Genomic DNA, 19,577 nt, shown 5'->3' on the forward strand with positions numbered 1-19,577 from the left:
TTTTCAATGAAAATCTTTATTTAACATTTGCAAAAAGTACAGACATTCAGACAGAACAGACACTGATAAATGTATATAAGGCATTTCTTATTTGGGGGTAAGTGAAAATGACTTTAGGTATAATAGTGTGCGTTCACTTTTCTTATTTGGCAACAGTTTCAAGGTATCGATATAAAAAATAAACTCATTTGTGAAGACATTAAAGTTTGGGAGGGACTTGGAAAATTTACTCTTGTGAATGTGGAATTTACCTATTAAAATCATGAGGTTTACTGTGAGCAAATTGATTTGTCATTATATTCAAATTTTGAAATAATATCTTTGGGTCTAATTGTTACGTTCTGTTTAGTTTTATTGTAGATAAACTTTTCCATGTCCCTCCAAAATATAGATGACAATGGGCAAATACAAAACAAATGCAAAATTGTCTCTGGCTCATCTCCACAAAAAGTGCACATTTCATCCGCTTTCGCAAACCTAGAAATTGATCTGTTACAAGGGTAAATATTATGTAAAATTTTAAAATGAACTTCTCTAATCTTATTAGAAATGCAGAAATGCAGAATTGAGAGGGACACAACCATGCTTTACGCCAGTTTATATCAACCAACTGCGAATCCCAAAAAAACTTTCCTCTGGGGGAAAACTTATTTTGTCTCTGAAATACTTTCCTTAGATGTTTGTTTGTACATTTTCTATCCATTATGTCAACCCCATCAACTTTTAGAGAAGGTGTCTGAACATTAACTTTTTGGTAATTTAAGTGACATTTTATTAAGTCAATCATACCAGCAGGAACAGCCTTTACAACAGAAACAAATTCTCTATATTTCACTGGAAAGGATTTAGCTTTCAGGAATTCATCATAGCTGTAAAGATTTCCATTATCGTCAAACAAGGCCGTTACAAATATTATGTCCCTCTCAATCCAGCTCTCTTTATATATACTTCTGTTGGTAATGGTAATATGACCATTGTTCCAAAGCAATTCTTTGTGTGGAGAAAAGTTGTGAACATAACACAATTTCCAAGAGCGTAAAGCCTGTTGATGAAACTTTGAGAGTTTCAGAGGTAATTTAGAAACTGTGAAGTTGCAGCCCATTAAAAACCTTAAGCCTCCTACTTTTTGGAATATATTGTGTGGAATAAAATTCCATAGTGACTCTGGTAGTTCCAAACATTTCTTAAGCCATTTAACTTTAAAGGTAGAATTTAAGTGAAAGAAATTCAGAGTTTCCAAACCTCCTTCTGCTCTCTCTAAACTAAGAGGCCTACAGGAGGCAATGTAGGGTATTAAGAGACAAACATCGTCATGAAACATCGTCAATAAACCCACAAACGTATACAAATCTGCAGCATTTAATGTAATAAACCCACAAATGTAATACATTTTCCACAAGAGCCGCTGCCGACTACAAACGTAACACGCGATTTCCCACACATGTAATAACTGTTACGTTTGCAGGGATTTGTTTGTGGGGACGTGAAAATCTTTATTGTAATAACTTCCCACACATTTAATAATACAATGAATAATGGTTGTGGTGGTTGTTGTTTGATTGTTTGCCTATACACCTACTAAAACTGACCGTGGGTGCAAAATCCAGCTGCTGACTCTCCGCTGTCACACAACGGATCCCCCGTGACCAAAGTGTCAGCTGGACTTCAGAGGAGCCGGAATACAACACTGCTAGAACTGCCGTAAGCGGTCATTTGGACCACTAGATTTAAACTCTATAATCTGTCAGGTAAATACCCAACTGAGTGAGGAATGCATTCATTGTGTCATGATATTTTTTTAAAAAACGAAATAACGAATTAACACCAAAGTGTAAATTTTAATAAGTTTAATTATAATTAAACTTAGTTATTTCGTTTTTTAAATGTAGGCCTATATTTATCAATATTCATCGCACATAGTAAACCGTAATTATTGTATATTTACACACGATTTTAATAGAGAAAACTCAGAACAAGAAAATTAACTAAAAGTAACTTATTTGATTATGAAACATTTTATTTTAACACTTAATAATATATAATAAAATAATAATAATAATAATAATCGAAAAAGCTGGAAACGAGCCGATCTAAAACAAAGACGAACAAAGAGCCGTTGTGGTCACTGGTCACAGTCTGCAGATTACCTCCGCTCTCGTACAGTTACCACACGGGCTTGTGGCATTTCAAGTGTCCGACGTTTGGTTCCGTTTGCACTGCCTCGGTGTCTGTGTCAGCGAAGATGGTCAGTGGCGGTCTTCTATAACATCCTTGACCTGGCTGGGATCAATGCCCGCATCTTATTCAGGGACCACCATCAGCAGGAGAGCCCGGAGGAAAGTCCTGCAGCAGCGGGCAGAAGAGCTGAGTGCAGAATACATGGAGGGGAAAGGGGCCGCGGCAGGCGGCACAAGGTGGGCAGCAGCGGAAGCAACCACTGCAGCAGCAGACACAGACACGGAGGCAGTGCTGGTCCAAAAGAGCTGCAAACGGAACCAAACATCGGACACGTGTGTGGTAACTGTGAGGAGAGCGGAGGTAATCTGTGACCAGTGATCGCAACGGCTCTTTTTTTGTTTTACATCAGCTGTTTTCAGCTTGTTCGATTATTATTATTATTTTATTATATAGGTCTATTATTAAGTGTTAAAATAAAATGTTTCATAATCAAATAAGTTACTTTTAATAGTTAATTTTCTTGTTCTGAGTTTTCACTATTAAAATCGTGTGTAAATATGCAATAATAACGGTTTACTATGTGCGATGACATGAATGTTCATAAATGTATAATTAAACTTATTAAAATGTACACTTTGGTGTTATTTCGTGTTTGTTTTTTTTTAAATATCATGACACAGTGAATGCATTCATCACTCAGTTGGGTATTTACATGAGAGAATATTTAAATCCAGCGCTCCAAATGACGCTTATGGCCGCATGTTGAAGTCCGGTTCCTCTGAGGTCCAACTGACACTTTGGTCCAATCAGGAACATATAAATTGTCCGGATCTAACTCTAGGGTTGTGGAAAGCGCATTGTTATACCCTAACCAAGATATCGATCATTAAGATTAATTGGATCAGATCTGACTGAACCCGCCACAGTGATAAACTAATTCAGTTCACCCGCCAGCACACAAACTCACCCGCATTTGGCGGTGGCGGGTTTAATTTCCATCCCTGTTATAAACGCTGCAGTGGTACTAAACAGTAGGCTAATAGGCGGCTCTGGTAATTTCAGTGACGTATAGGGGAAATAATAACACTGATGTTGAATTTGCAACAAATTAGTCGGACTCTGGTGACAATGTCGCATTTGAGGCTGCTGGCCGTTTGATATGCAGCCACATAAAAACCTTTCACCGTTAGACAATTATATTTTATTTATTTTTTAGATCCGGGGCTATTCCCAAAACATCCGGGGCTATAGCCCCGAATGCCCAGGTATGACGACGCGCCTGGTTCTGAGTTTTCTCTATTAAAATCGTGTGTAAATATGCAATAATTACGCTTTTCTATGTGCGATGATATGAATATTGATAAATGTATAATTAAACTTATTAAAATGTACACTTTGGTGTTATTTCCTTTTTTTTATATATATATATATCATGACACAATTAATGCATTCATCACTCAGTTGAGTATTTACATGAGAGATTATAGAGTTTAAATCCAGCGGTCCAAATGACCGCTTACGGCAGTTCTATGTTGAATTCCGGCTCCTCTGAAGTCCAACTGACACTTTGGTCCAATCAGAAACATATAATTTGACCAGATCTAACTCTAGGGTTGCGGAAAGCGCGTTGTTATGCCCTAACCAAGATATCGATCATTAAGATTAATTGGATCAGATCTGACTGAACCCGCCACAGTGGTAAACTGATTCAGTTCACCCGCCAGCACACAAACTCACCCGCATTTTGCGGGTGGCGGGTTTAATTTCCATACCTGTTATAAACACTGCAGTATTACTGAACAGTAGGCTAATAGACGGCTGGTCAGTTAATCAATACACGAGCACCCGTGCTTTTCATTACAATAGCTACATCAACATAAAGTAGAACAATAGCGGCTCTACTCTTACCATATTAGCCAATAGCCAGTTACCCAGGCAGCGGGATATGCTATATAGTATAAATACTGAAGAGCGAACATGATTGTGACGATAGTACAGCGGTCAAGGACTCATATTCATGGTACTTTTCACATCATGGGACGCTGGTTCGCATCCCGGCCCGGCCGGCAACCTCGCTCGTGTAATGAATCAAAAATACTGCATCATCATAGCGTATTTTTCATTACACCTTTTTAATCACGTATGTTTACCCACGATCTCTTGTTAAGCGTTTGTCAGGGGGCCCATGGAGGAATAAGAAGAAAAAAAGGAGAAAAAAAAAAACAGCGGTCCAGAATTGCCACAGGCCCTGTTTTTGTGAATGAAATATCTGGGGGCGGGTCAGTAAAGTAACGCTGAGTGGCCTTGATGCCTGTCAGTCATGATGAGTCACGTCTCGTCACCTCTCTGCTGTGTCTGCAGCTGAGCACTGTCTCTCTCCCCGGCCGAGCGAGCTATCATACCGTAAAATACCAAATAATAGCCGCGGCATTTATTTGTTTCAATCACTTAACAGACCAGGCGTTTATTTGGGACAGGCGTTTAATTCCTTCGCCAGCTTCTCGATGAATTCTCTGGCATCCTCCTGCAAGTTGCGGCGGAGGAAACGATTCATCCACCTAGCACTCGCTGCAAACTCCTCATCTCTGCTGTCTGTCACTCACGGTTTTCCCGAGTTTTCCTCTGCATATTTTACGACAGAAAGTTTGAATTTCAAGTAATACTTTTTATTTTGTTGCTGCACCGGAGCCATGGCGATCATCAGTGTGATACTGACTGACAGAAAGCAGCACAACGCGTGAAAAAGGCGAAGAAGAAAAACGTGCAGTGTCAGTGGGCACGTCTTCTTCCTTGATTAAAGAAGAATGAATTAGACCCAGCATTTATTTGGAACCAGCGGTTATTTATCAAAATATACACCTGCATCGGCGTTTAAAGGGGACCCTGTGGTTAATTGACACGCGGCTATTATTTGGTAATATACGGTACATTTACACCCAACTCTGCACGCCGGGCCGGGATGCGAACCAGCGTCCCATGATGCAAAAGGCATCATAAATTGATGCTTTTAACCGCTGTACTATCGTCATAAACATACTGACCCTTCAGTATTTACCCAATCTAACATATCCCGCTGCCTGGGTAGCTGGCTATTGGCTAATATGGCGAAAGTAGAGTCGCTATTGTTCTACTTTATGTTGATGTAGCTATTGTAATGAAAAGCACGGGCGCTCGTGTATTGATTAACTGATATTTTATTCCAAAAGTCGTCATAAATAAAGGGAACCACCACATTTAACAGCCTGGAGGACGGAAGTAGATAAACCCGGTAGAAACAGTGCCCGCCCGTATGCGACGCTCCTTGAAGTACAACGAACGCACCTGCAAAGAAGCGGGGATAATCTGATTGGTCAACAGTAGCCGGCCTTCTATTGGTTGACAGTGTTGAAATCCGTGAGCAGAGGAGGGATCCGAGAGCAGAACTTGACCTGTGAGCAGGTTCTGAGTGCGTGCACTTAGACCTGAACGCGCAGAGGGCACATTTGAATGTGAGCTACATTTTTGTGTGCAAGAAGGAGAAATGTGAACACAGGCATGTGATTTTTTACTTCAAGCAGACATTTTGAAAGCTGAAGAAATTTAAATGCAAGCACAAAATGTGAGCATGAGGAGAAAAAATCTGAGCACGCAAAGGAGCTGTGTCACTGAAAAGGAATGAAATCATGCTCTCAAACTGAAAATCTATGCTTTTGATTAATGACATGATTCTACTTCCATAAGATTCTGCAGTGGACACTGCATTGGAGGAATGTTGTTTTCATGTTGAGGAAAGCTGAGACCAGCAGAAACCTGCAAAAGTAGAAGAGCAAGTTTTAGGGATAGAGGACAATACTGTATACATACATGATACAGGTTATGCTTTTACTGATGAGGAGGACGAATCGAATGATGAAAAGGGGAAACTGCTGAAATGGAAGGCGCTTTTGAGTCAAAGAAATCAAAATTGCTCTGTTCTTCCATTCCTCCCAGTGACAGATGACACATGTTAAGAGCAGAGAGAGAGAGAGGTGCTAGAAGTCTGACAAGGTACTGTTTTGTGCAGATAACATATGTCCACTTTTGAGATGTTTCTGCTGGAGCTAATTGATGGTGCTTGACATGTCAAACCACAAGGGGGCTTGCCCAGTCTGGCAGAGCAATTTTTCGGGCTACTATGCCTCTGAATATGTTTCACATCACACTGAAAAAAGGAACATGTTGGATTAACTTAATTCAATAGTGGACATTGGTTGCACACAGATGTTTTGCTTTGGCAGCAATTTAAACAATTGAGTTAAATTAACACAAGTTATTCATGTCCAATAAACCTGTGTATTTTGTGTTGATATAGTGTGATTGAAACATGTTTTGATAAAGTAATTTGAGCTCTTGGAACATTTTAATCCTTCACAATTTTATCACTTTATTTCAACACTATTCAATAACTATTACCCCAATACTATTTGGTCACTTAAATACTACACGTTATTCTCATATTACATGTTAGTATTATATTCTATTGTCAATTACACAATTTTACAATGGAGGCCTTAAAACAGATTGTTTGTATTGTTCTCTGAAGATGGTTGCCTTTAACGACTAGTAACCTTTCAAAATAAAATGTCTAATTTCACTGCAGTGAGTAGGTAAAGAATTGAACTGGCATTACTGTTCTACTGTAATACAAATCAACAGTGAACAAGTAATGTCAGTTTTTAAGTGTTTTACCGACATTCACATAATGGAAATTAGACCTTTTCTTTTGAAAAAGGTTAGGTAAAAGGTAAGGCAACCATCTTCGAAGAGAACAATACAAACATTATGTTCAAGATCTCTATTGTCAAGATTGAATTAAATAACTGTAACTGTAAACAATTCGATGTAACTATCAAACTGATTTGAAATGCAAAAATGTTAGTTACCATTGCCATTCCAGCAATCATTTATTTTAATGTCTGATACCTTTCTATTAACTCTCTTAATCATTACAATTACCCATTTTTACCCCAATTAAAATCAAAAATGTACAGTTGCATGTCAAAACCTTTATTCAAGAGTCATAGGATAAAACAGACCTCATTGTGACATCTTGGTTCAAAACAGTATTTAAAATTCTTTACAACTGAAACATCCCATGCGTGGAAAAAAAAAAAAAATCTGGTTATCAACCAAGACTCAAGGTTTAAGTGACACTTATACAAGTAACAGGTAAATATTTCAAAACTGTTATACTGCCTTCAGTCCGGCAATGAATTCACCCTCTACATAAGATTAAGGAACTGTCGATATCTAATGTAATACTGTTGTAGCAATTGGAACAGCAGTTGAACTTGTACACGAAGAAAAACGATCCCTACAAGAGCCATATCGGAGTTGTATTCTTAGAAGTAGTATTCTTCTTAGAAGTATTGAACATTCTTTACTCCGCCTGAATTAAACTTAACATCCTGATTCACATGGCCCTGATGGCGCTATTTAGACTGTGTACAGTTCTCCATCTCTTCACCTGTAAAGACAGATTGAAACTACTACAAAGATTGAAGAATGCTGCCAATCAGAGAACTTGTAGAGAGGAAGAAAAAACTGGTCCCGTCCACATGGCAGTTAAGGAATAAACACTTGGTGAAGAAGAAGTATACACTGACTGACACTTTCTTTTTTGATGGTGGACTTAACAATGGATGCTGTGATTTGTTGTGGGTTGCTGATTGTTCACCTGGAAACTCAACCTCAACCCCATCAACAGTGAGCTCTCCTTACTGGAGCAGTTTTGTCTTTAAGCTTTGGGCTTTCCTCGAGAGTTGAGTCACATCCAATTCCATTACCACCTTTTGAATCACTTCGAAGGTGTAGCGGAGCTGTGATGGATACCTCAGGTTCAAAGAGTAAAAAAGTCCAAAAAGCAAGGCTGTTGCGAGGGCCACATTATCCAGATCTTGAAGAACCAACACACCCTCGATGATGATACCAACATCAGAAAAGTCACTGCCTGGCATCTCTCTGGTGACGTAGATTTCCACTGTAGTTTTCTCAATGGCACTCAGTGCAGTGGCCTCAGTCATGTCCTGGTTACAGATAAAACATTTCTTGAAGCTTTTTTAAAAAACAAATACATACATCGATTGCTTGTGAATGCAGCAATTCTAATACTATAGTTTATTCAAACCCATGTAAACAGCATAGCAGATTACTACAGATTGTCCTGCCATGCTGCAATTCATAGTCAATTTCTAAGAGAAAGAAATTACAGACATAACAAATTCCAGATCAAATGAAGAGGAGCCTTCAAGCTTTAAAAACTAATGTAAAGATTGAATTCTCATCCTCATTTTTTTCTGGAAGTTGTTTTCATGTTCCTGGATGACTTATCATTAACCTGGACTTACTCCAGGGTTGTATCCTGGTCCCAATTCTGCCTTTGACAGATGAGGGTCAGTGCAGTGTAGGAAGATGGTGGACTTTTCCTTATTTCACTAGATTCACAAATTTGAAGTGTTTTCACACTGGTGTAAACCCTAGTAAGTAGTAAGAGAAACAATATTTTTTCGCTCTGTGGCAGAGGGGTCAAAATAGGTGGTTTTTCACTTTCATAATGGGGGACTATGGAGAAAAATTGCACCACTGGAATCACTTTGCTAAGGTGATAAAGAGGGCAAATGGACCTAAACAGTCCAAGTAGGATCTTAGGGTTAACTGAATACGTTTTGAAATGTAGCAAAGCCACAATCTACTCACAAAACACTCACCGCGTACTCCTGCACCAAGACGTCAGGATTCTCATTCAGATAGATGCAGAGTCCTTTAATGAGGGAGTCCCTTCCGGCATCAATGTCATCCTTAAGAATTATAACAAAGAAAATAGAGATATTTGAACTCAGAAGCACAGAAGAAAGTGATCAAAGACAAAAACTCTGACTTTTTTTTAAACAGTCAGCATGTCACACCAATATCTACAAAACAACATTAGAACCAGCCTTTTGGACCTGACCTTTATGGAGTGGACTTTATATCATCTCCAGAGATGAGAAAAAAATAAATAAAAAAAAACCACGGGTGGGTAGATATATATAGAGAGAGAGATATAGAGAGAGATATAGTATAGATATATAGAGATGAGATAGAGATATAGTATTATATATATCTATATATATATATATATATATATATATAGATATATATATATATATATATCTATATATATAATATATATATATATATATATATTTTTTTTTTTTTTTTTTTACATACCAGAACAAACAGATTGATCTCTTCAAGGTCACCATCCGCACACCCCCAACTACATAGGCAGCCAATGGATACTCATCAACCAGTTCGGAGATTTCCACAAGAGCAAGTTCTCGTGCTGGAGATGGAGTCAGCTGAAAGGCTCCATAATGCTCACAATACCATCCACACAGCAGTTTCAACACAAAAAATAGTCTCTGCTGCAGGATACATATTTGATGGATTTCCCCAAATTCAGGCATGCCACCCTCAGAACCATATGGCACTATCATACCTGGTCTGTAGTTTATTCCCTTGCTCCAAACGTTTTTTGCTAGGTTTATTTCAGATACATCAGGATCTCTCTGTTTAAAAGCTTGAGCTAGCTCTTCCTTCAAAACATCTAATGGGACAGTGGATACATCCGATACATCCAGCACTGGTTTATCAATATTTGGAGATGACAAGTGATAGCCAATCATAATCTGATGTTTCACAGCCAGAGACAGAGGCACGTTTTTAAAGCAACTGGTGTGTTTCATAACTTTTTTAAAGAAACTGTGCTTTGCCTCAAACCTGATGGTCCAAAGTCCCACGAGAGGCCCCAAAAGCTTTATCAGTTGTGGGTAATGTTCTATGTAGTGGTGTTTGGGCAGCAATTTTTTGTTAGGAAACACCTCTTGATACCTTTGTCGATGATCTGAAATTTTGCTCTCAAGGTAAGCGATAGACTCGTCACTGTGAACTGGGGCAACCACTAGCTCAACCATCTGTTTTAGATCCAACAAGACCTGCCATACTGGCTCATGTTCAGGAATACTGGGGCCAATTAGAAATGGGAGCAATCTTAACAAGCTCCAATTTTCATGGGCATTGCCCCCTATGGTTTTCCTGCTTGAAAGATTTTGTGGCAAAGTATGAGGCTTATTGGTTTTGTCTGTCCACTTGTATGGGAAATGCAGAATAGAACTGTTTATATCATCCAAGGTGATATACTTCTTTGATATTAGTAATGTGAGGCAATGAGCTATTTCAACAGGCACAATGCCTTCAAAAAGATCATGAGCAATGTCAGGAGGGTAGCCACTGACAACATGAAAATGAGACAGTGCTCCAGTAAAAGGACAGGCTCTTTTTACTCCAAATAAGCTACTGCCACTATCCAACGCTGCTCTGACATGGGTTTCGTGTGTTTCTTTTGTTCTGAGGCTGAAAGTTCCTGACCTAACCTCATGCAATTGAATATCTGAAGCTGGTGCTGTACAAAAACGACAAAAGTAGTGGCCTGTAAAGTTCTCCACAAAACCTGCTATTCCGTGTGCTCCTAAATTGTAAGCAGCAATAGTCTGCACTGTACCCTTCAGTGTTTTGTTCAGTTGTGGGACAAAAATGCCCTCAACTTCCAAAGACCTCAGGTCGTGTATTAGGGGCTCTAAAACCTTGTCATAACCAAATGACTTTACAGTGTCCGTTTTACACAAAATGGCCAAGAAAATTGAGGACAAACTGGAATGAGACCCTGGGGGAAGATTACTTAGTACCCAATACACAGCACAAAGTTTGTGGGTTTTGCGGGAGGTGCCCAAAGGGTTACAGACCTCAAAGTCATCAGCATACAAAGTTATGGATAAACTTAGGTCCTCCCCTGACAACAAACTATTTTCCTTAAAATGCAGACCATCCTTGTAAGACCTGTACACAATTTTTTTTCCAGTCTCTGTCTCCCTTTGTGTTTTGTGATGACTAACTATCTTATCCACAATATCTTTCCTGCTTAGCAGGACTTGCAGGGATTCTAGGATGGGGACATACTGGAATGTTTTGTTCTCTTTCGCATCCAAAATATATTCAAGTGGTTCAACAACATTAAATTTTGCCTTGTAATATTGCTTACGTTGATATGCAGAACTCAAAGGTCCACCCTTCTCTATGGCCTTATTTAGAGGATTTGCTGAGCACAGAGAGGAGATTAGTTCATCTATGAGAGCTCTGTCAACCTGGAGCTTGTGCTTCTGAAAAATGTCTACTACAACACCTTCAGCATGAGATTTTGAGAGACAGCCAGTTAAGTGGTGAAGTTCTACTAAAAAATCATTGATTGCTCTGCTTGGTACATGGGAAAAATGTTCTAATTTTAACAAAGCTGCTGCCAGACTGTGCTCGATTACATCTGGGAGGTCATTTAGAGCACCTGTAAAGCTACCGAGTTGAGCATCCTCACCAATGTCATCATCAGAAGTATTTAAAGCAGATTCTGGGGAAGCAAGGGTGGCTGATACTACAATTCCTGGTTTAAACTCTTTTGAGGAAAAAGACCTGTGTTTTCTGCTCTTGTGGGACTTAAAAGATCCTAAAATGTTTGTTTGAAATTTGCAATCCAAGAACATACACGTTACAACCTCATTTTTCTTTAAATGTGCATTAATGTGAGTCCAGTAATCCCTCTCAGACACAAGATCCTTACAAGGACACAAATGGCAACTAAATGTTAATTTCTCTGACTGATGACAACTGGTTTTAATACCATGACACCTATTCAAATGAATTAATAATGCATTCCACGTTCTAAAAGTGCATGGGCAGCTTGCATGCACACATGGAATACGGTTGTTATTCCCATAATGTCTATGACTGACTCGATAGTGATTCAGAATATGGGACCTACTTGGAAAAACTGAAGGGCAGGTCTTGCATTGCCACATTCACTCTATCACTGGAACATAGCACCATTCACTGTGGAAGTGGAAACAAAGAAGGATTAAAGGTAGGGTTGGAGATCCTGGAAAACCAGTTCAAGCAGGCCACATTTTAAATATACACAGACAAAAGTCCAAGTTGTTTTCCTCAGACTTCTCTCCTACAGAGCACAGGAACACGCACTGCTTGTTCAGCATTGGGTTCACAACAACTGATTGCAAAAGCTTAGATAAATGATAGCTATACTTAGAATGAATAACAGTGCTAGTGTGATGGAGTCTACTATATTGAACATGTTTATAATATTTTGACCAATCTGTTTCCATACATGACAGGGGCAAAATATCTGAAACGCTCAAAAACACAAAGTAGTCCACTCAAGTAGACCTCTCCAGCTAAATGAATTACATTAAATCACCTGTCTGACAATATATACAGCTAAAAGTTGAACCCATAACAGAGTTGTCATATTATATTGCACAGATGTATTAATGAAGTGGCCAGTGTGTGTATGCATGTGCTGAGCAATTCATTCAAACCTGTAATGCATTATAATTGCAGTAACTACAAGAGCAAATACAACATCCTGGTCTCACCACAAAAACTTGAGCCCATGATCCATCAGCTGACTCAAGGTGATATGCGATCTTGAGCTTGTCTGTCACTCTGCAGCAAAACAGGAAACAAATAATCTAGGCATGACAAAACTGTATTTCAATAAACACACATTAGATGTACACTCACCGGCAACTGTATTTAGGTACACTGCATAAACTAGCATAAATCATGGTAATATATCAAATAATTAATGTGAATATTGACTTCTCTGATGAGAACAGAGACTAAATCATGTTCCATGTTCAAACAAAGGGCTGACTGTGCAAAGCCACCAGCCTGTATCCTAGAAAAAGATAAGTTTTCACTATGCAAGTTAGGCAGCGGCAGGCCATCCCTGATTATTGTCACCACTGTTCAGACAGAGCCGACGCACACCAGTTAATGTGTCCTTTTTAGTTTGAATTTCCTCTACTTGTGCTCATGGTCTCATTACACGGTGTTTTTTTTTGGGGGGGGGGGGCGCACTAGCTTAATGGCGCTGATGACATTAGCAGAGGCTGCTCGATGGCCAAATCTCACTGATGCTACAGTCACGGTGCAGTTAACACACAATGTAACTGAACATTCAGTTGGCAAACCAATTCAAACATAAGACTAAGGAGCGCCGCAAAGTTAAGTTGACTGTAACATGAACGGCTCCCGCTCAAAAAACAAATTCAAATGAAACATGGTGATAAAACAGCGCGAGCAAATAAGCTCACGGCACATATTTAACGTTAACGTTACGTAGTGACTCTCAAGACATTAAACTACAATTGGCTGAGATTTTGACAATATTTAATTAGAAAATCAAGACTTACCGACCGAATAATGGCGTGGAGTATGGCGAGCCCTTGGATGTGACGGTGCGTTGCTTTCTTCTACCTGCAAAGCGCGCCAGCCCAGATCACGTGCGGTATCGCGATAATTAACATTGCTACTTTATTGATTTACTTCATCTCAACATGATCTGAACACATTCATGTACCCACTCTGCATATTATGTAGTTTCTACACTATATAGTTATGTTTAACTTTAAAACATGAGGCAATTGTGTTAAATACACCCAAGATGCTTACATAAATCCAAGAGTTGGCCAGTCTCCTTTTTTCAGTGCATCTTAAAAATTATTAGATTTGATGATCGAGACACAAGACCAATGCGCCGATTGCAAGAAAAACGTGCAAACTGCAATTAGAGATGTATGGGACCACTAGGTGTGTTGCCAGGAGCTGATGTGCAATCTGGGCGCAGATGTGAGTTGATGAGGTCCTGGTCCCATTCAGATGTTGCGATGCTTTTAAGTAGTTCATGCTGAGCAAGTCAGGCTAATATGGAATAAAAATCTGGGTAGCATGCCATGCCGAGACCAGCTATGCCTGGGATACGGAGCTATAAACAGACAAACCTGCGCACAGAAAGCCTGAAAGAAATCAGGGCAAGCCTCTGGAGCTAGAAATGACAGAGGATCTCAGAGTGCATACTGTCAACTCCATGCGACAACTTCTTTAAGTCTGTGCCCTTGGCCAGGAGCTGCAGAAGAAAATGCCGACCATGGTTGGAACATTGAGGAAAAATAAACCTGAACATCCCCCTGCATTGCTGGTGGGAAGAGACAGGGCTCAATTCTTATGGAAGTTTGCCTTCACTGAAACAAATGTTCTTTGTGTGTTAGTGTCCCAAAAAACAAAACAAAAAAACCTACTTCTAATGAACACTCTTCATAAGGATGCTGCTGTGAGCACAGAAAGCCCTAAACCACTGTGGAGTACAATCAGAACAAAGGGGGAGCTGAGAGTATTATTAAAGTAGTAGTATTGAGTTCGGTAAAGTTGGAAAGATATTCACAGATTCGAACTTCCGGGATCAATAAATCTGAAGTGAAACGTTTTTCAAACACAAGCGATGCCTCTGTCCCTCCGAAATAGTATAGACTACGAGCTACAAGGACCAAAACCCCGATTTTTTAAAAAATAAGCCGTCCTCCGAGCTCGACGGACAACATTGATCTCTATGCGCAGCCGGCAGCCGGGCGAGTGCGCAGGGACCGTCTGCAAATTAGTTTGGTAAAGTTGGAAATATATTCACAGATTCGAACTTACCGGATCAATAACTCATAAGTGAAACCTTGTTAAAACACAAACGACGGGTCTTTCCTACCGTAGTAAGGTAGACAACGAGCTACAACCGTATTTTTATCAAAACCAGCGGTCCTCCGGGTCTGTATGGTCAGCCGTCTGTGAGACGAGGGCGCAGGGACCGTCTACAAAGTGCAACACCGAAAAGAGAAACTACAAAAAATATTCAATAACTTCACGATTAGTGTAATGCCACAAAAATCACTCCACACATCAGTGGTCTCCTGCTGGTTATTCTACAATTTTTTGTTTGGAAAAAATGTGCTTTGCAATAATTTTGGGGAATTTCTATTGGGAGAAATATTCAATATCACTAATATTCAGTGTGGTATCACAAAAATCATCTAACCCTAACCCTACTTTAAAAAAAACTTTTCTAATGTAATATTAACTTGATATTGGTATTAAACATTTTTTTAATACATAATCCATGTGAAGTGAAGGCCAAATGGACTTGCCCGGCCTAAAATGACGAAATTCCCACCCTGACTGCATGCATTCCCACTAGTAAGCTACAGTTACTCTATGTAAGCTGAGTCCAAGGTGTCTCCAAGTCTCTAGAGTGTGAAATATTGCACATTGCCTCAGCCTGCAATAAAACGGTGGTCAATTCATGATACTTTCTCATTTCCTAATTTTTATACTTAATAATACAATGTCATTGTTTGTAAGAAGAATCATTAATTAAATATATGAAACTTATACAAGACAACAATATAGAAGAATTTATGGATTTGACGCTGTGATCGGCAATATCGGGATTGGCAGATACTGCTTTCGGTGATCAGTGATTGGCCCCAAAAATCCTGATCGGTGCATCTCTAGTGACTAGTGTTAATAAGTTGCCCCCTCGTGGTCATTCACAACATGCTCAATGACTCTGTCTAAAACTCATTTGTGCTGTGGACTGAGATCGACCCAACCTGAAACCAGGGAGGAGGCTTTCCTGGATGAGTTTGTATTGTAACATCTTTCATCAGTGATGCCATGTTCTTCCCCACCCTCAGCCAGAATGATTATGAATGGCTGGGAGGGTGTACCATTTACTTCTCCCTCAACACACTGGTCCTCCTTACCAATGGCAAGATTGATGTCGAAGCGACCATCAGGTGTACACGCACACACACACGCTGTAGTTTTGAAGATGTATTCCAAATGAATTGAAATTGTTAAAGTTAAAGTATTGACAGTTGTGGGGAAATTTTTAAAAACTGAAAAATGTGTGTAATTTCATGTAAATGAGGTTTTTTTGACCATGAATACCGGTCAGAAGTGTAAATGTTTTGGTACTGATTTGTAAAAAGGGTAAAAACAGTGAAACCAGACTCAATCAGTTTTGACCCAGGAGGACAAGTCACACCACACTGAGTGTTCGTTTATAATATGGGGCAAAAAGGTGCTTATTTTGGAGAGAGAATGAAACCGTATTTGCAATAATAGCTAACCAATTTTCTTTTAAGGCACAGACACCTTTTTTTGTCAGTGGATAGATCAGGAAGGGGAGAGATAGGGGGTGTGACATGCAGTACAGGTCCTCTGGCCGGATTCGAACTGGGGTCCACTGCATTTGTGGCATACGCTCTAACCACTCGACTACCTGCGTGCCCAAGTAATAGCTTAATTTAGTACAAAAAGATGTTTATTTAGTGAAACACCAAAAATGGCCAAGAATGGCTTTAGACTATAAACACCCTACTTGCTATAAAATGTATTCAACCTAACACGTTCCTCGGTTAGGGTTAGTCAGTGAAAACCATTTTTCACTGACTTACTGTTTTCCACACAGAACATGAAGTGGAACTCAATTGAAAGCATGTTTGCCATAATAGTTTTCCAAGTTAAAATTGGGTTAGGTTTAGGGTTGCCTTGTTAGGAATATTGCTCGAAAAAAAAAATGACTTTGAAGCACAACTGATTCAAGATTCAAGATGATTTATTGTCAAATACACAGTGGAAGCACAGTTTGCACCAGGCAATGAAATTCTTCATTTGCTAGTTTCCCACAAAAATATAAAATATACTAGAAAATAGATAAATAACAAGCATGTGCAATGTTCGCATACAGCAGAAGGCACTGAAAGACATTGAGATATAAGAATATTGGATATATACAATGGATATTCAAGATATGTACATAGTGCAAATGTAGTTCACAGGTGAATATAGTTCACAGTATTGAATATAGTGAAAATGCAGTTCCAAGTGTCGAATAGTTGTTTATACGGAGTTGTCATGAGACAGAGTCATTCAGCAGCCTGATGGCCTGTGGAAACTGATACCATGTTTGCCATAATATCTATCCACCGTCTCATAATCAACAGTAGGAAACTAACCTGAAAAGCCTTTTTTCAGTGAAATACGGCTTAAAGGAGAACTTCGGTCGATTTGAACATGCAGCTTCATTGCTCAAGCTACCCTTGACTTGCCAGTACCGAAGACGCAAACACATTTGGTCCAACCATTACAGAGCTCCGTGAACGGAGATTTAGCATTGACAGCTAACAGCATGGGGTCAGAACTTTACACTGTGTTTTAAGCATCTTAACATGCTCCACATCTCCCACCGAATGTTATGCAACAACAGCAGACACCTTAGCACACAGCACTGTAGCATGTATGACTCAAAATGAATAAAAAAGTGTGTTTGTGCAAGGAGCTGCTTACCTGTTTGTTGACATCCGTGTGTTCCGGTAGCTAGACCAAACTAGCATATCCATCGAGTGTGCGCTTAACAGGCTTAACAGGCTATTGTAAGGCTCATGGCTCATGACAGGCTGTAACATGGACATGTACATTATGAACAGAAACACGAAAATGCTGGATTACGTTTCCGTCTCTGCCAGTGAGGGAGTAAGTGCACGCTCGACGGATTGACTAGTTTGGTCTAGCTACCGGAAGACACGGATGTCAACAAACAGGTAAGTAGCTCCTTGCACAAACACACTGTTTTACCTACTTTTTTATTCAGTTTGAGTCATACACGCTACAGTGCTGTGTGCTAAGGTGTCTGCTGTTGTTGCATAACATTCGGTGTGATATGTGGAGCATGTTAAGACGCTTAAAACACAGTGTAAAGTTCTGACCCCATGCTGTTAGCTGTCAATGCTAAGTCTCCGTTCACAGAGCTCTGTAATGGTTGGACAAAATGTGTTCGCGTCTTCGGTACTGGCAAGTCAAGGGTAGCTTGAGCAATGAAGCTGCATGTTTAAATCGACCAGGTTCTCCTTTAATCGATTTCACAGTGCAAAAAGACGCTTCTCTTGTAAAGAAAAATGAAACTTCCCATAAGTGAGTTTTGACACAAAACAAATTAAAGAAACACTCAAATCATGTTTGCCATAATAATTATCCAACTTCAAACATTCTAAGGTAGGAAACTTACTTAAAAAATCTTTTTTCAGTGAGATACAGTTTAGTCCATTTCAGAGTGCGAAAATAAGTTCTCTCACTGAGAACAGCTTGAAAATTGCTATAAGTGAGTTTTGATCAAAAACTAATGAAAACACAACTGAAATTAAAGCTGCAAGCAGCGATGAACGGGCCCTCGCAGTCCACGCATATCAGGGCATGCTGCTGTCGAGGCATGCTGCCGTCAGGCTTACCCACACAACATCTTCCGTTTAAGTTTTTCCTATGATTTGGTGGGCTGTTCCTCCTGTCAGTATTAAAGAATGTCTGAAAAGGCTGGAAAGCTGAATGCAATATATCATTAGTGTTGGAATAAGCAGTACAATGTCCAACATAACATTAGCAGAGGCACAGCATGCTAAACAGCATCATGGCTTTACATACTGACTGTTAACCACAGCTGTGTTTTGTGTTATTTAACCAAAGAAATCACTCAGTTGTTTCAAATCGCTGGGGAAGCCACTGCGTTCGTTGCGGAAAAGTTGGGCAGAATCACAACTACACACAAATTGTTGTGTGCCACATTGACAGGGCAGACACAACACGCAAATGGCATTCTTAGCAAATTGGCTTATTTGGCTTACTACCACTGACTTATCCATTATGTGGCTGTAAACATTACCCTTCAATTATGCCATGTTGTAATGTGCAATTTGGACAAAACTACCAGCAAATGCCATGTACATTTGACAATGTTTTTCATCACTGCACATAAATGAGTGTAAAATAATGCTTCACTTGCCTTCTTTCAAAAATGTATTTATGGCTGTCTATCAATGTCAAGCTTTTGATCTGTTTTGTTTGCTAGTTTTTATTCTATAAAGTGTGTGCTGCCACATTTTGAAGTTTCAATAAAATCTGATAAATATGAGGCTGACTCCCTGGAATGGAATGGAATTATTCACAGGGTTAGTCAGAGGTTCCTAACCAAAAAGGATGCATGTGACATGAAAGACAACAATGCCATCTAGTGGACGACTTGTATCACTTACACCATACCTTGATGTTCTTCTACTCAAAATTGACAACTTCCTGTTGGCCTAAGAGTATGGGTCTAAATGAGTATTTTGTGCGTCTCGTCATAACACACATGCATGCCAAATTTCATTCATATGCGTGCATGTAGGAAGCCTAAATTGACTGAGATAAAACTTACTTCCTGTGTCCAGTGGGTGGTGCTATGGATATGACACAGTATTGATGCACAGATCTATTCATGGCGACTCCCTCTAGATTCCTGAGAGATTTGGCCGAGATAGGAAATTGTACGAAAAAGGTATGAGGACTTGAGGCTTCATGACGAAGGATTTTTAAGGCGGGCATCGCCACTGCCAGAAGGTATGACATAGGATAAA

The 19,577-nt window shown here is 39.5% G+C and overlaps 1 protein-coding gene across 5 annotated transcripts; it reads right to left on the reverse strand.

Moving 5' to 3' along the window:
* Positions 1-7,187: 7,187 nt before the first annotated feature.
* LOC115565787 (uncharacterized) lies at positions 7,188-14,979 on the reverse strand. 5 transcript variants are annotated; one of them, XM_030391297.1, is made up of 6 exons: positions 13,756-14,979; positions 13,497-13,560; positions 12,675-12,744; positions 9,406-12,114; positions 8,904-8,993; positions 7,188-8,222 (listed from the first exon to the last, which is right to left on the reverse strand). In XM_030391297.1, exons 4-5 carry the CDS (start codon positions 12,081-12,083, stop codon positions 8,939-8,941), a joined length of 2,733 nt encoding a protein of 910 aa, XP_030247157.1. In that variant the 5' UTR covers positions 12,084-12,114; positions 12,675-12,744; positions 13,497-13,560; positions 13,756-14,979; the 3' UTR covers positions 7,188-8,222; positions 8,904-8,938. The 5 variants fall into 5 exon arrangements, 3 of the variants coding, with proteins under 3 accessions (XP_030247157.1, XP_030247156.1, XP_030247159.1); XR_003980910.1 differs by having other exon boundaries at positions 12,047-12,114; positions 13,497-14,979; XM_030391296.1 differs by having other exon boundaries at positions 13,501-14,979.
* Positions 14,980-19,577: the final 4,598 nt, after the last annotated feature.

This window comes from Sparus aurata, chromosome 16, assembly GCF_900880675.1.
Source record: "Sparus aurata chromosome 16, fSpaAur1.1, whole genome shotgun sequence".
NCBI lineage: Eukaryota > Metazoa > Chordata > Actinopteri > Spariformes > Sparidae > Sparus > Sparus aurata.

Excerpts from the sequence above, each read along its gene's own strand:
- LOC115565787 (XM_030391297.1), bottom strand. The coding sequence starts at position 12,083 with ATGTGGCAATGCAAGACCTGCCCTTCAGTTTTTCCAAGTAGGTCCCAT. Across the intron at positions 8,994-9,405 it reads AGATCAATCTGTTTGTTCTG|GATGACATTGATGCCGGAAG; the intron begins GTATGTAAAAAA and ends ATAATTCTTAAG.